Source organism: Simochromis diagramma, unplaced genomic scaffold (assembly GCF_900408965.1).
Source record: "Simochromis diagramma unplaced genomic scaffold, fSimDia1.1 OVJJ01000413.1, whole genome shotgun sequence".
In the NCBI taxonomy this organism is placed as follows: Eukaryota; Metazoa; Chordata; class Actinopteri; order Cichliformes; family Cichlidae; genus Simochromis; species Simochromis diagramma.
The window spans coordinates 3,727,744-3,744,985 of record NW_024386948.1 but is presented as its reverse complement, the minus strand read 5'-3'; the positions used below and the strand labels follow the sequence as shown (position 1 = coordinate 3,744,985).

Here is a 17,242-nt window from a genome sequence, read left to right as displayed (position 1 = left end):
GCGGTACATGCCGTGTCGGGGCTTGTCCTTTCATGACAGTTCTTCTGCTTGCGCCTCTTCCTCTGTGGTCAGTTGTGATGATAACATTTCCTCCTGGATAGTGGTTCTGACACTCACTAGTCCTAGGCCTCCTTCCTTCAGCTTAGCATAAAGTCTCAGGATGACAGATTTAGAATAAAACCATTCAAGGACTTTTCTTGTCTTGATGGACTCTAATGTTTTGTTGTTGTTGTTTTTTTACCACATTCCCATGGAATTCCTGATGAAGTCTCAAAGGCTACGTTCACACTGCAGGTCTTAATGCTCAATTCCAATTTTTTGATCAAATCCGATTTTTTTTTTGTCTGGTTGTTCACACTACAAATAAAATGTGACAGCAAACGCGCTTTAGTGGGAATGGTTCACGGCCCTCAAAGCAGCCCACATGTGCAAAAGAAGACATCACACACAACGTGCTCTGTTTATCGAAGTAAAAATGGCGGCTAAGATGGTACATTGCTCCCATCCTGGGTTTGTTTTTGCGCTGGTTGACCGTTATAGAGCTGGTGGAGCTGGTTAGTTGTACTGAACATGTGTCGTGCGTGTGCGTGAATGATAAGTAAGTGCCTTGTATTTGTTCTATGGTTGTAACTCATCCTATACTCGCCCATGTATGCCGTGTGATGCTTATATAGAGTTTGCCAGTGGTTTGTGTCGCCACGAGACACTGTGGTTACTCATGTTGATTTGACCAAAATGGCGCCACCCTTGTGGACTGAGCTGCTCAAAGTAAAGATGGAGTCCATCCCTGTGCAGCAGCCCATTTGTGTCTACCAGGGGGTGGTGTTTAGTCATTTCTGAATTAGATTTTTCTGTTCAACCCTTTCTGTATTATTTAGACCAGTTTGGTTGACTTTAATTGTTTGCTAATTGTAATTTCCGTTATTTTACAGAACCACACATACATATACTCACACAAATTCACTTCTGAAGATGTTTTGGATTAAAGGAACCCAAATTATCATTGCTGTGGACCCTCTCTTTCATCATATAAGTCACCTGTGCCTTCTGACTGAGGATAGGAATATCCTGCTGTAATTTGCCAGTTTATTAAGCACACACATGTCCAGTTCACCGCTCTTTAGAAAAACTTTCAATAAAAACTCATATTTTATTGATTATGTATAAAACATTATAATTATTTTTAATTATAAAATATGATATATAAATCTTTATAAGGTGTTTGTTTTGTTAAGTGTGGACACACACTGAAAGGTTATGAGGAGGACGTGGCTTATCAGCAGCTGGGTATGATAAGGGCTGTCAATTGTTAATTAAAAGGGCTTCTTTTTTGCTGCTGGTAGAAGCTGGTAGAGTGCTCTTGAGCTGGCATTTTATATCAATAAAATAAAATTTTGATCAATAAAAAATAACAAACTTGGGCTGTACAGAATCCAGTCACTAGCTGCAGTTATTGGAGCCTTGGTACTCAAATGGCGATTCGTTCCACTCCCTCAGAAACCTGTCATTCTTAATTTGCCCTGCTTGGTTTCATTAAACTTGAGTGTCTGCTGCCGTGTGATATCCAGTAGAGTCATCAACACATTATACTTTTGAAAGACTCAGTCTTAGAGGCCCATCGGGGTGTCCTCTGTTACCTGTTGAATGTGACACAGTCATCACCTCTGCAGTCCTGGTCTTAGTCGTCAAAAGCACAAAGAACATTCCTGCAATTCACAGAAACAATTTGAATATGGCTGACGTCAACTGTGGGAATTTGTTTGAATGGAAAATGATCCTTATTTGTTTAGTCTCAAAGCCTACCAGGCAGAGAAATGTTGTGTCATATATTGCACCTAATATATTTACAAAAAATATTAACTATGAATGAATTCACAAAATACATGGTAATTTATTATTTGGTAATCAAATGTTTACAAAAGCACCATAAAAATAATGAAGCCATTGAGCTTCAGTAAATTTCATTTTACGCCTACAGTTTACTGTATACAAAGACAGAATATCTAAACTCAGCTATAGTATCTTTGTGTTACTTAAATGTTGCGTGAAACTACTCGGTAGTTTGCACAGCTAAAAGAAAGAGTGGTGCGCTCGGCCATGCAGCATTCGCTCTGAACTTCCCGACGTGCTGTCTGTCTACACTAAGTGGTACAAGACTAAAGCCAGAAAGATTATGATGGACCTCTCCCATCTCAACAATTGACTCTACTCACTGTTGAGGTCTGGGATGCACTTCTGCTCTCTTAAGGCCAAAACAGGAAGAATGAGGAGGAGCTTCTGCCCCCAGGCTATTCAGGCCCTGAACCAGGTGTAGTCTCGACTCTCATACATCACATCACATCACCGCATGCACACTGTTTATTTTCACATTCTCTTTTTATCTTATAATTTACCTTTAATCCTTAGTTTAGTCTTTACGTCTTAGGTTAAATTCTTAATTTATTGTTTACATCTGTTAGACCTTTTTTTTAATCTATTATGCAACTCTTATTACCTCTTTCTCTGTAATTTTTTCTAACTGTAAATTTATCTATTTAATTTTTCTGTAAACTTTTTAAATGTTAAATTTGTAAATTATGCAAATTTCTTTACTGTAGTTTAATGGTCGGGCATTGCACAGCAATAAGAATTTCACTACATGTTGTACTGTGTATGATTGTGTGTGTGATTAATAAAATTTGAATTTGAATTTGATTTGAATATGTAATCAGTTCATGTCAATTCAATTTTATTCGTACAGCGCTAAATCACAACAATAGTTGCCTCAAATAGCTTTATATTGTAAGGTAGAGGCGACAATAACACATACAGAGAAGAATCCAACAATCAAAATGATGACAAAACTTATAAGCTTTAAATTTGCATTTTATCAAGTGTCACTGAGCTTGACCTGAAGCTATCAACACACTGTGCAACACAACTGCACACAAACAGTTTGTGTGTTTGCTGATGAATTTTTTTGGAAATGTTGATTACCTGACACTTATAAAAGGGTCACTCCATTTATAGATTTTAAATTTACAGATACCAGCACTCCTTCCAGCCTACTTTGAGTCGCAAGTATAAACGTTATAAAAGAACCTAAAGTAACGACTTGAAAACACAGGAAGTAAAAAATACAGATATTTGTTTAAAAATGTAGGGAGTAAAAGTAAAAAGTTGTCAGAAAAATAAATACTCAAATAAAGTATAGGTACCTGAAAATTCTACAGTTTTAAATAATAATAATAATAATAATGGATTGGATTTATATAGCGCTTTTCAAGGTACCCAAAGCGCTTTACAATGCCACTATTCATTCACTCTCGCATTCACACACTAGTGGAGGCAAGCTACAGTTGTAGCCACAGCTGCCCTGCGGCAGACTGACAGAAGCGAGGCTGCCATATCGCGCCATCAGCCCCTCTGGCCAACACCAGAGGGGCCGATGGCGCGGCAAACGTTTTTTACCTCCACAGATTAAGAGTTTACGATTGCAAAAAGAGCAGAAAGTACATCAAATTATGTAACACAAAATCAAACTTTATAAGTTACAAGGAATTCAGACATTAGAACTAAAAACAACTGTTGTAACTACCAGTAAAGCAACTAATAGAAAGAAAGAAATGTTTGTACATGTAAATAATTATTTAGAATCAAAGTTTAGAAAGTACCTGATCTGATGCACTGTGTATCCTGTGGCTTCCTTGTAATGTCTGTGGTTGTTTTAAGTGTGCAGCGTGCCAAGACATTCACACTGTATGGAAATCCATCACAGTGAGATGGATTTGCATGCTCTGATGAGGTGATGTTGTTGGTAGGTGCACTGACAGGTAATCTCTAAACTAAAGGTTAACACACGTCATTTTACTGTAGGCAGTAATTTCAATGTTAAATTTATACATGCAGTCACAGTATCTATCGATTTTAAATACATTTACAAATAGAACTTAATGTATAGAAATAGACTTGGGAGTTCTGCAAGAGCAGACAGTAAGAGTCTCAGAGACAAGTTTGAACAAGGTTTTGGTCATTAATAGCAGGCGGTCCGGCCCAGGACTAATGGAAGTTAATCTTCAAGTTGCTGTTTTAAGAAATGTGTGTAAGGGACAAAAACACGTTCTTTTATTCTTAGTGCTTCTGACATGCATGCATGCCATGTCAGTGTGCTTCTGTCTGCACAGATCTTGACCTCTCTCCCAGCTTTGTTCCTGAGAGTAATGCATATACTGATGTTCACTACAAATCAGCATTAGGTTTGTGTGCTAGCAAGCTTCAGATCTTTCTCACTTTTTTTTTGTTTTGCTTTTAAATATGACTAATATATTCATTTATAAACATTTGTCTTCTTCGTTGGTTGGTGGGAGGGAAGGAAGCATGAAATACTAAGATTTGAAAGTTGCTGTTTATTGTAATTACAGTTTTTAAAGTGTATTGGCATTGGTGCATTTGGTGCAAAAATCACATAGTCATTTACTCACCTTCACAACATACATCTGTTTTGGTTATTCCACACCACTCATTGCCTGCAGAATTGCTTGGTTTCAACAAGGCTCCATTTTTTTGAAGTCCACATTGCCACTGCCATCAGCCCACAGCCATACTGCTCATTGGAAAGTCCAGTGTGTTGCCCAGTTCTTTTTCATTGTCCACGTTTTCTATGGTCCGTATACTTTACTCTGCAGAAGCTCTGGTCCGCACACCCATCGGGAATTCATTGATTAGGTCAGGGGTAGTGAACGTTAGTCCTCGAGAGCCGGTGTCCTGGAGGTTTTAGATCTCACCCTGGGTCACCACTCCTGACTCAAAAGATTAGTTCATTAACAGGCCTCTGGAGAACTTCAAGAAATGTTGAGGAGGTAATTAAGCCTTTTAAATCAGTTGGATCAAGGACACATCTAAAACCTGTAGGACGCCGGCTCTCGAGTACTAACGTTCCCTACCCCTGGATTAGGTGATACTGCTGAAGCATTCTGACTAAAAATAAATAAATAACAAAAAAATAATTAGCCTGTCTTCTTTTAATTAGGCATCACAAAGGGGAATGATTGTTGTCATGCATGATTGCGGAGCTGATTATCTTTAAACCACAACGGCTTTATTCTTTCCTGCAAACTTTTTCAGTCAATTTGTTTTTAGTTACTTTCTAAAATTAGTTTCTCATTTAAGTTGTGCTTTTAAAGAAATATTATCTAGTGTCCTGACAATGGAAGTAAAAACACAGTCTGCAGAAAATAATTATTGAGAGAGAGAGATAGCCTTTATTTGTCAGTTGCAGGTCTTTTGCTCACAACCGAGATGACAGACTTTGCTGACCGTACATGCAATACAAACATCACATTGGGAAGACAGGTGAGGCTAAGTAGCGAGGAAAAAAACATCGAAATGAGCAACATAAAAGGATAATACAGGAATGCACAGGTATCAACACACCATAACACAATAAACACAGCATGGGATAGTGTTCCAGTGTGTACATCTGATCTGGGACCGCTGCAATCTTCGACTGCGCCTCCAACTGACCCGATGTCCACATCAGAGGGGAGGTAAGCGTTGGAGGTGGCGTTGGATAGGGAGGGTGATGCGTCAGTGAGTGCTTATCAGTATCAGTATATGTATGTGTGTGCGTGTCCATAGTTCAGCTGAGACAGTGTCCTTCGCCCCGCCAGGCTAAGTAAACAGTCTTCCAGCCAACCCAGGTGGCCTTGTAGGGAATGGGAAGGAACAGACTCAACACAGTCGTTATCAGGGAGTTTTTGTTCAGCTCCGGCCTTGAGCCCACAGCTGGCGCCGAAGGGATAGCCGCATTATGATGGTGATTTTTCTTTTGCAAACAACTCATGAGAATTTCAAGCTGTTTTTAACACTCCGACACTGGTCTCTCGATCTCCCGTTAATAGCTGCGAGTTTCTCCGTGATGTTATTAGCCGTCGATTCTGTGGTCTTGTCACTCTTTTTGCTCACAGAGCAGATTCTGAGACCTCACGACCGCAGCCAACTGATCCGAGATGTAATTCAGCTTCCGCCCAGAGATGTTGTTCTGAGTTGATTCTTTCCTGATGTAATCCAACATACATACGCTCAGAGGTCTTATTCTGAGCATTCACTGCAGTCGTAAGCGCCTCCAAGCTCTTAACCATGCTGCCTTCAGTGAGCCTTTTCTGAGAAGTCGCACCTGTCGTTCCAATCCCAGCGGGCAGCCTTGTGGGGGTTTGAACAGCCGGTTCCACTCTCTTAATTCTCTGATAAGCCAGGGCCAAGCCAGCTCCGATCAGCAAGAACCCTGTTATCATGGTTCCGAATAGGTAGATATCTTCAACGTCCTCGATCGACAGTCCTGCCAGGCACACGATCCTCTGCCACCCGTCCATTGTGTATCCGGCAGGGAAAGTCCCTCCAGGGCATTCGGGTTCTCCCGAGCCCAGACTTCTCGTTAAAGGGTGTCAGAAGCATTCAGCATGATTGCCAAGATTAAAATCCAAAGCATGTGAAGGGCACACTAAATTAGCTAATGCTAAATAACCTACTTGGATCAACAAAAATTTTCCAATTTACACTAATAACTGTTATTCCACTAAAATAACTTTCTTTTCCTCGTCCACTTTGCCGGTGGTGGGTTGGAGCCTATCCAAGCTGACAAAGGACAACATGCAGATCTCCAGCTCATCACACTCACGTTCACCCCTGCAGCCTAACGTGCATGTCTATGGCACTGGGGGAACATGCAAACTCAACGCAGGAAAGCCACAGTCAACTGATTCAAACCCTGTGACAGTGCTAACCACTGCACCATCAAGCCATTCAACAGAAAACTAAATATGTTTTGAGAAGAAATAGATTTAGATTTTGATGGCTGTTTCTAAATGCAGTTCTAAGTTCCAAAGACTAAAGTTTATGGTCTTTCCAAGTATATTTATGTTAACAGGATTAGGGTTACAATCCCTTGATATAATGACCACAAAAAAATACGTTTCTGACTCCAGCTTGTTGGTTTGGTGAGCCCCCATACAGCCACCCCAGCATCCACCATACAACAGCATGCTATCCCTCATGAAACCACCCAGAGAGGTACACAGGCCAGACCCATAGCTGGGCTGGCCATCGGGCATACCGGGCATTTGCCCAGTGGGCCGATGGTGATTTTTCGTTTTTATGGGCCGATGGGTTTTTTGTTTGGTTTTTTTTCCATTTTTTTCCTTAACGGTATAAACACTGAAAGGTGGTGGATTGGCCAGATGCTAGGAGATGTGTAAAAATAACTCAGTTGTTTGGTGGTGGCTATTGCGGAGCTTCAGCAGATTCAGTCAATTTAGCAAGTGGCGGAGGCCAGCAGGTGCAACACGCTGGCAGGTGGATGACGGAAAGGCAGGAGGAGCAGAGACCTGAGGTGGTGAACTGAACTTCAGGTAAGAAGTTATGACCTGCAGTCTATCTGGGTCAGATATAAACCAAGTTTAGGTGGAGTTTATTTTCGTTATGCTGACTTCTTATAGTCAGTTACAATAACTCGTACTGCATACTAGCTAGCATGACGGAGTTTATATACTGCTGGGCGGGTGCTATGATATTATTGATGTTGAACTTATCTTATTTTATTAATAAGGTTAGTTAGTAGAGTTGCCAACCTTCCTGTAAAAAACGGAATCGTCCTGCATTCCGAGAAAATATTACGCGTTTCTTATTGAGGTGAAAAGGAACAGTTTGTCCCGGACTTCAGCTACAACGAAAAAGACACAAAGCTGGATTTATTCTGTGTCTTTGCTGCACAGCTGCCTCTTCTTCTCTCATTCTCTCCCCCTGCCTCTCCTGTTTCTACTTCAATCATGAAACTGATCAATGATCAGCTGATCGGCTTTTCTCTCTTGTTTGTTTATCGCCCACTTTGCGCCAGAAAGAGGAAACCAGCGGATGTTGCGCTAAACAACAGCAGCACGTTTAAGCGTGATCAGCTGTTGTTAGAATTTATTTAATATTAATTTCTAGTATCAGCTGATGTTTGCTGGAGCCACAGCTGTAAACCTGCTGGTCATTATGTCGGTTTGGTTATCTGGTGAGAGGGAAACATGAAGATGAAACCAGGAGATGTCCTTACTGAATCATCAGAGCTGAACAGGTGATGGAGAAACAGGTTCACCTTTTAGGTGACATGAATGAGTTGAAGGGAAGTTATGAACTGTTTCTGAGAGACAAATAACACCAGGATCCTTTTCTAAGTAGCTGACAGCTGGTAACTGTGCAGGGGCGGGTCTAGCAAAGTTTTGCCAGGAGCCCAGGTAGGGTATTAACAGGGAAAGAGGGGCACAAAGAAATACTTTCTTATTTTCATTTAAAATGTTTCGCTTTTAACAAATAATTATCTGAATCTTACAACAAACGTTTTCATCTGATGTAAAATGTATAGGAATCCATTATTGTACATAGTAATTTTTTTTAGGATCCCATCATAATATCTTCAGAAGTAACTAAGTACTGTATATGATGCCAGTATTTTCCCACATTTTCTAGATACTGTACCAGTACTGTGTGTAAAATGCCATCAAAAAGTCAATTAAGTTTTATTCTTTCTCACCTGTCTTTCTATCTCCTTTCACTTTTTAAAGGTTGCCATGTTAGAAAAAATATTTTGCCCTGCCATGCTGTTTATTGATGTGGCAAATGAATGGTTTATGAAAATATATCTAAATCTGTCATCAGTAATCAGTAATGATCATGTCTCACCTCTAGTCTTCTCTGTCTTAATTTCAGGTTTTCATCATGTGTTGTAGATAGATCAGGAGGTTAACTCGACCAAGCAGTCTACTTTCGGGTACTGTTTAGAATACCAGAATAGGGAGGATGGTGTAGGTTTAAGTTTATTAGACTGATGCATATATACCAACAAGACAGTGTACATCACTGTGACAACAGCGTTTGTTTTCATTCAAAGGCTTTATGGTTTTTCCTATAATACCTGGTGGGCCGGTCTCTAGTCAAAATGCCCGGGCCGATTTTTTGTCCCAGTCCAGCCCTGGCCAGACCCGACTCCTGAGAATCACAGAGGACCAGACCCCATGAGCACCAGGACAAGGAGAAACAGTAAGAGTTAAAGAGAGCATTCCCAGTGTTCTGAGTATTGGTCAGTCCAAAATTGCTGTCAAACTAACCTTTTTTATGGGAAAAATGGCAACAAGAAACTACCGATAGTAGTCAATCATAACAACTAATGAGGAGTTAGACCTTTGTCTTGTCATGTTAAAAGGTATTTACATAGAACACTGAGCAACACTTATTAAAAGATTTTGAGTGAGTGTGTGTATATATTTGCAACTGCATGTATATCCAAAATTGGATTTACCTGCACAACAGTTTTATTATCCATGGCTTCAAAATATAGAATAAACAGTCTGAACACAGCACAACACAAAACAGCATCTTTTATGTCGTGTAAAAAAAGCTACACTACAGTGTAACTATTTAAAACAAAACCAGATACTTCATTTTTATTAATATTCGTTTAATGAGCTGTCAATATTTATGATTTATAATCACAGTTATAAAAGTACCTGATATGGTGCCATACATCTGCGGTGTTTTAATTGTGAATCCTTCTGTGGAACTGAAGGTCAATGTATTTGTACGCAATGCAAAGCAATTACGGAGAAGAGTTAAAGGAATTTGGTTACCACTCCCTGGCCGAGTTGTTGTCATTCCTAATTGCTTCCACTTTATTTTAATACTACTAACTACAGGGGTTTTACCTTAAAATATAAAGCAGCTTTAGGTGGGTGTTGGTGGTATATAAATATATACTTTTGAATATTTATCAGGGACTAAATTTGACAACTACCACACTGGAATCCACTGAGCTCCTGAGAACGAGCCATTCTGAAACAAGGGCTTCATTTTAAACACCTGTGGCTATAGAAGTGACTCGGACACCTAAATAAAAGGATTTGCATGGGTGAGTGAAGCCTTTTGGCGATATAGTGTATCATCAACCCCTCATAGTACCATATCAACCCAGTGGAGCACTTTGCTTTCAGACTGCAGGATTACTTGTGGTTCTGGGGTATTTAAAGGTAGAATGGGAGACAAAACCAGTTCCCAGTTTAGATTTGGGAAACAGACATCCTCTTCAGTTTTAAGATTTGGTTTAAAACATTTTTTCAATGCATATCGTTTGAGCTGGATCAGCTAACCTCACTTAATTAAGCTGCGTTAGACCTTCCCATGATGTGCATGATTGTTTCTTCTTCACTGACATTTTCTCACTCTATATGTGTTTATACAACACTCTGCATTTAATCATTGTTATTCTCTTGCACTGTGTGCCTTTTGGCCTTACTCCCTCCCCTCACCCCAACCAGTCGCTTCTCCTGCCTGCTTCTGCCTGAGGCTTCTTCCTGTTAAAAGGGACTTTTTCCTTCCTACTGTCGTGAAGTGCTTGCTCATAGGAGGTTGTTTGTTTGTTGGGGTTTTCTCTCTATTATTGAAGGGTCCATTAGATGCATTGAGGCCGATACTGCAGTGCTGCTGTGATTTGACACTATAGAAATAAAATGGAATGTAGTTGAATTTACTTTAATCTCCTGTTTTAACTTTAAATAAGAGAATGATCAAGCATAAGAAAATGAACTTATTTACATGTAAGTCCTTATTTTCAAATGCAAATTTGAAAATGCTTAAGATTACGTGGCTCTCAAAAGTGTTTCTATTGTGTTGTTAAAGACCACACTGAGTTTATGAACCCTTCTTAAACTAGAGGCTCATGCTGAATTTAACTTCATCTCCTGATTTAACATTCACCAAGAGGCTGGTCAAGCTTAAGAAAATGGTTTTATTTACATCCAGGTCCTTATTTGCAAATGCAAACATTTCATATTTAGATTTATTGCAAGATTACTTGATTGTCAGAAGTGTTTTGTTATTTTGTCTTTCTTTCCCATGTTGTTGCCCTGCAAAGTCAAGTTGAGATCTTGAAACCAGTATAAAGTAGAAGCTCGTGTTTAACCACACCTGTTTAACCACGCACACCATTTTCATACATGTAAAAAGGACTGCACACACACACACACACACACACACTGGTGACTGTCTCCATCTAGTGGTGAAGAATGTAATGCTGGTGTAGAAAATCTTAATAGTCTGTTTTTCACTTCTGTACAACGATTATTACTGTCACAAAAACCTACAAGTTAATTATATTTCAGTATGACACAATATTAATTTATTTCTAAGCCAAAATCATGCAACAGCCCAGATCAGGCTCCATAATATTTTCTACTTCATTTTTGTTGTTAGGATCATCAATACATGCATCACAGACTGTGAGAAGAATTCAGGTTTCAGTCAGATGTGAGAAAAGCCAACAGTCCATGAGATTAATAAGTACAGTGGTGAGTTTAATGTTAAGTGGAAGCGAGATGACAAATGTACAAATGAATCCCTTTCAGTCTATTGTAGACTGAATTCATTATAACCCCATAGAACAGAATCTGTAATATGTATCAGTTTAAATGCAGAATGAAATCTTTGCATCCATTTTTCTTTCTTGTGAAAGGTTTTTACCCCTCAGCTGTAAAAGGCTGACGGGGTTTTGTCGTCACCCGGCCATGCAGGTGGATGTGGTGGCTGGTAGCGTGGACACCCAGGTTTCTGAACATGATAACTTGAAAATGATGCCGCATCCGATTTTCAAACTGATATCATAGGTGCATGTACGAAACGTTTCTGACGAGTTTGAAACCTAGTGACCTTGAAGTAAAAGTCAAGCACAAAGTTTTCGGAAAATTATGTAAACACGATAACTTGAGAATGGGTATTTTTAAATTCATGACATAGGTGCAGCTACTAAAAATCAGGAATTAGTTCAAATCCCAGTGACATTGAACTTAACATCTAACTGTCAAAGAAGGTGGTGAAAGCTTACTGATTTGGGCTTGTTTTTTTTCGGTTATTGAGTCATCTATACACCCCTCAAGGCCAGGTTGTATAAGGGTAAAGTTGCACACAAGTAATACATCATAAAGGAATTATGTCTCAACTTGATCCTTAAACTTCATCCTTGAAATGTACTTTTTCCTACTCAGTTTGAAATTCTGGACATGTGAAAGCATGCAGGTGTAAAACACGTCATTTGCTTTGCTTTTCATTTATATTCATGCTGATGCAGTGTTCTTATTTAAATTCAGTCTATGGTTCTTGCACAAGTCTTTTAAGTCACAACTCATCTGCATCTCATATCACTGAACTGCAGGTTTGTTGTGCTGGTGTGGTGACTGGTTCCTGTGGGAAAGTCTGTGAAAGTCAAATGAAGTGACATATAACTTTCATAAACATAAATATCAACACTAAAATCTTCCAAAAAAACTTTTAATTTCTGGTTATAGTATTGCATTAACAGTTTAGAGAAACAGCAAATCAATCAAAGTAAAACATAAAATATAGCCACTGTAGTAATTAAACATTTGTATCTAAATCCACTCAAAATAATTAAGAATGCAAGCTAAAGGTTTGCAAACATCATCATAGCTTTCCTGCTCCTGATGTCAGATCTTCTCTGCAGTCCTCTTTTAGAGTAAATCGCTGTCCTCCACACACGTATCTGCCGCTGGAAAACAAGATTGGTGAACCTGATATTATAAAATTATTTATGTTTTTTCTCTGAAAACAGGTGCTGTAAAACCTACAAAAGTCCCTCATCCTGGCCTCAAGGATTATCCACCACTTGTTAATATCAGATAGGATATTAGTGAATTCTAAACAGATCTGTAGCTCAATTTAGATTAGACGCTGAATTAATCAAAACATAAAACATGCCATGAAATTTTGCTTCTTCTACTTACAGAAAACTTCTTTATTTAGCATATGGATAAAATAAAACATAACCATATATGGGTCACTTATGACATGGTGTAAATATGTTATTTAGGATCCGTACCTTCCTTTTGTTGCTTTTAACAGCTGATGTGCCTCCAACACAGACTAACAACACCAGAGACCTGACTTTGAAGAGAGGCCTCCAGCTGAATACACAACATATAAAAAAAAGAAAATGGTGTCATTTGTTGCTTGAGTTGCTGAGAGCTGATAAGAAAATGGAATAGAGGTGTTTAAAAGCAGAGCAAACACATCTGTTTCCTGTACCTGCTGCAGCCCTTGATCCCTGATGTTTGGATCTGTCAGATCAGCACTGCTTTTCATTCTCAGCCTCACTACAGTCCTCTTCTGCACATCTGGAAATGGCAAATGAAATAATAATAATTATTTTCATCTTAAAAAAAATTCTTCAGTTTTGTATCAAACAGAAATGAAATGTATTGATGGACTTGATAAGAATAAGACTTATATAAGACCAGAAGCTGCTTCTGGCCTGCTACCGCTCCTCAGTGGAGAGTGTACTCTCCTGCTGCCCAGGTGTTTGGGAAGCAGGCGCCACAACTGAGAACAGGAAAGCTACGCAGAGGGTATTAACACTGCCCAAGAAAATCATTGGCTGCCTTCTGCCACCCCTGGAAACGATGACGATAGAGGCTACTCTGTTCTAATTTCTTTCATTCTATCAAGCTATGTAAATTACAACAGATTGTACCTTTCATAGGAAGTCTGATGTCAGTTGGTGGAGTTGTAGTAAGAGGAGTAGCAATGGTAGTATCTGTTGTAGTTGTAGTTGTAGCAATAGGAGTAGCAATGGTGGTATCTGTTGGAGTTGTAGTTGTAGCAACAGGAGTAGCAATGGTAGTATCTGTTGTAGTTGTAGTTGTAGCAACAGGAGTAGCAATTGTAGTATCTGTTGGAGTTGTAGCCAACAGAGTAGCCCGGGGTGTATCTGTTGGAGTTGTAGTTGTAGCAACAGGAGTAGCAATGGTATTATCTGTTGGAGTTGTAGTTGTAGCAATAGGAGTAGCAATGGTGGTATCTGTTGTAGTTGTAGTTGTAGCAACAGGAGTAGCAATGGTAGTATCTGTTGTAGTTGGAGTTGTAATAAGAGGAGTAGCAATGGTAGTATCTGTTGTAGTTGTAGTTGTAGCAATAGGAGTAGCAATGGTGGTATCTGTTGGAGTTGTAGTTGTAGCAAAACAGGAATGTAGCATGTTGTAGTTGTGTTGTGCAAGAGTAGCAATGTAGTGTTGTTTGTAGTTGTAGCATGGTACTATCGTGAGTAGCAACAGGTTGTGTATCTGTTGTAGTTGTAGCAACAGGAGTAGCAATGGTAGTATCTGTTGGAGTTGTAGTTGTAGCAACAGGAGTAGCAATGGTAGTATCTGTTGGAGTTGTAGTTGTAGCAACAGGAGTAGCAATGGTAGTATCAATTATAGTTGTAGTTGTAGCAAGAGGAGTAGCAATGGTAGTATCTGTTGTAGTTGTAGTTGTAGCAATAGGAGTAGCAATGGTAGTATCTGTTGGAGTTGTAGTTGTAGCAACAGGAGTAGCAATGGTAGTATCTGTTGGAGTTGTAGTTGTAGCAACAGGAGTAGCAATGGTAGTATCAATTGTAGTTGTAGTTGTAGCAATAGGAGTAGCAATGGTAGTATCTGTTGGAGTTGTAGTTGTAGCAATAGGAGTAGCAATGGTAGTATCTGTTGGAGTTGTAGTTGTAGCAACAGGAGTAGCAATGGTAGTATCTGTTGGAGTTGTAGCAATAGGAGTAGCAATGGTGGTATCTGTTGGAGTTGTAGCAATAGGAGTAGCAATGGTGGTATCTGTTGGAGTTGTAGTTGTAGCAACAGGAGTAGCAATGGTACTATCTGTTGGAGTTGTAGTTGTAGCAACAGGAGTAGCAATGGTACTATCTGTTGGAGTTGTATTTGTAGCAATAGGAGTAGCAATGGTAATATCTGTTGTAGTTGTAGCAACAGGAGTAGCAATGGTACTATCTGTTGGAGTTGTAGTTGTAGCAATAGGAGTAGCAATGGTGGTATCTGTTGGAGTTGTAGCAATAGGAGTAGCAATGGTAGTATCTGTTGGAGTTGTAGTTGTAGCAACAGGAGTAGCAATGGTAGTATCTGTTGGAGTTGTAGTTGTAGCAACAGGAGTAGCAATGGTAGTATCTGTTGGAGTTGTAGTTGTAGCAACAGGAGTAGCAATGGTAGTATCTGTTGTAGTTGTAGCAACAGGAGTAGCAATGGTAGTATCTGTTGGAGTTGTAGTTGTAGCAACAGGAGTAGCAATGGTAGTATCTGTTGGAGTTGTAGTTGTAGCAACAGGAGTAGCAATGGTAGTATCTGTTGTAGTTGTAGCAACAGGAGTAGCAATGGTAGTATCTGTTGTAGTTGTAGCAACAGGAGTAGCAATGGTGGTATCTGTTGGAGTTGTAGTTGTAGCAACAGGAGTAGCAATGGTAGTATCTGTTGGAGTTGTAGTTGTAGCAACAGGAGTAGCAATGGTAGTATCTGTTGGAGTTGGAGTTGTAGCAATAGGAGTAGCAATGGTACTATCTGTTGTAGTTGTAGCAACAGGAGTAGCTATGGTAGTATCTGTTGTAGTTGTAGCAACAGGAGTAGCAATGGTAGTATCTGTTGTAGTTGTAGCAATAGGAGTAGCAATGGTAGTATCTGTTGGAGTTGTAGTTGTAGCAATAGGAGTAGCAATGGTAGTATCTGTTGGAGTTGTAGCAACAGGAGTAGCTATGGTAGTATCTGTTGTAGTTGTAGCAATAGGAGTAGCAATGGTAGTATCTGTTGGAGTTGTAGTTGTAGCAATAGGAGTAGCAATGGTAGTATCTGTTGGAGTTGTAGTTGTAGCAACAGGAGTAGCAATGGTAGTATCTGTTGGAGTTGTAGTTGTAGCAACAGGAGTAGCAATGGTAGTATCTGTTGGAGATGTAATAAGAGGAGTAGCAATGGTAGTATCTGTTGTAGTTGTAGTTGTAGCAATAGGAGTAGCAATGGTGGTATCTGTTGTAGTTGTAGTTGTAGCAATAGGAGTAGCAATGGTGGTATCTGTTGTAGTTGTAGTTGTAGCAACAGGAGTAGCAATGGTGGTATCTGTTGGAGTTGTAGTTGTAGCAACAGGAGTAGCAATGGTAGTATCTGTTGTAGTTGTAGCTATATTAAAGAAGTTTGGCCATGCAGAGTCTGAAAAACAGGATGACAGATTTAAGGAGAAAATTAGAAAAAAAAATTTAAAAAAAAATATAAGTATAAAACTATATTTATATATAAAAAAAAATAGGTTGTATGATAAAACATGAAAAATGGTCACAGTAAAGACAGTTTCCATTAAAGACATCTTTTAGGCACATGGATGATTTAGTGTTGAGTTATTTAGTTGCTGTCATCATTATTATTGTTATTATTAGTTATTGCAGTACACCCCTGCTGCTATCACCATGTTCTTATTTCTGACAGTCAGTTATACTAGAGAGATGTAAATTCATATTTTCTTACCTGTCAGCTGTGTTATCTGCACATTGAAGAAAGAAAAAAGAAAAACTCCTGTAAAAACAAAGGAGATCAACATTCATCCCAAACAATTCAGTTCAATTTTATTTATAAAGCACCAAATCACAAGATCAGTCACCTAAGGGCACTTTATATTGTAAGGTAGAACCTACAATAAAACATAAGCAAACCAAAACATATATACTGTATATATGTACTATTTCTCAACTAGAAATATAAGAAAAGAGTACAAACCAAAGATGAGCAGTTTCATTAGTCTTCCCTCCATGATCTGCAATTCAACACCCCGAATAAAATGTTTTGTTTTTTTTTAAAAAAATCTCCATTTATAAATACATAATGTATAATGTATTTCTCTGAGTGTAGTCTTACCTCTTGGCTTTGTTTCCTCACTATGACAAAATTGTACCAGTGTATCTCCTTCCCCTTCTCCATTAACTTTGTATAATAAATAGTCCATAGCTTGGAGTTGTGTTTTTTGATTGTGCACTGAGCCAAAACATCACGTCTATGAACCGTGGCAAAGTGAGCAAATTCCTAGAGATGAATGTTAGCAGGGCACTTTGTCACGCTTGAAAACACATGTACGTCTGCATGTGTGAGTAAAAGAGACGTCTCAGATATTCAGATATATTTGGTTTGCAACTCACCGCAATTTGAATGATCTATGGTCAAGGCATTTGCTTAGTCTAGGTTAAGTTTTCTTAGCATTGCAGGATCATTCAAAACTTTGTTTGTTTAAAAACGAATCCGCACCAGGTCAGCTTCTTGTTTGTTTGCAATTTTCATTAAGAAATTTTTTTATATCATCCTGACCACCATATGTACTGTATATTTGACAAGAGTAGAAAGAAGTAGAGCAACAATAAATATATTACATT

The 17,242-nt window shown here is 39.0% G+C and overlaps 2 protein-coding genes and 2 long non-coding RNA genes across 5 annotated transcripts in view; 1 reads left to right on the top strand and 3 right to left on the bottom strand.

Moving 5' to 3' along the window:
- Positions 1-3,867, bottom strand: part of LOC120737557 (macrophage mannose receptor 1-like) — a 91,561-nt gene extending 87,694 nt beyond the window's left edge. For both annotated transcript variants that reach the window (XM_040038346.1, XM_040038345.1), the window contains exons 1-2: positions 3,654-3,867; positions 1,638-1,706 (exon numbers count right to left, since the gene is read on the bottom strand). In XM_040038346.1, the coding sequence (XP_039894280.1) occupies positions 1,638-1,704 (67 nt within the window). In that variant the 5' untranslated portion in view covers positions 1,705-1,706; positions 3,654-3,867. The remainder of the gene's footprint in view (positions 1-1,637; positions 1,707-3,653) is intronic.
- Positions 3,868-7,288: 3,421 nt separating this feature from the next.
- LOC120737507 lies at positions 7,289-12,832 on the top strand. Its single transcript, XR_005696753.1, has 4 exons — positions 7,289-7,385; positions 9,050-9,054; positions 11,940-11,947; positions 12,823-12,832. It is a non-coding gene; the product is annotated as an uncharacterized LOC120737507 (long non-coding RNA).
- LOC120737506 lies at positions 11,095-13,753 on the bottom strand. Its single transcript, XR_005696752.1, has 4 exons — positions 13,550-13,753; positions 13,105-13,193; positions 12,899-12,983; positions 11,095-12,568 (listed from the first exon to the last, which is right to left on the bottom strand). It is a non-coding gene; the product is annotated as an uncharacterized LOC120737506 (long non-coding RNA).
- A 74-nt stretch (positions 13,754-13,827) lies between these two features.
- Positions 13,828-17,005, bottom strand: LOC120737536 (mucin-2-like). Its single transcript, XM_040038308.1, has 4 exons — positions 16,734-17,005; positions 16,596-16,632; positions 16,347-16,394; positions 13,828-16,034 (listed from the first exon to the last, which is right to left on the bottom strand). Exons 1-4 carry the CDS (start codon positions 16,794-16,796, stop codon positions 13,828-13,830), a joined length of 2,355 nt encoding a protein of 784 aa, XP_039894242.1. The 5' UTR covers positions 16,797-17,005.
- Positions 17,006-17,242: the final 237 nt, after the last annotated feature.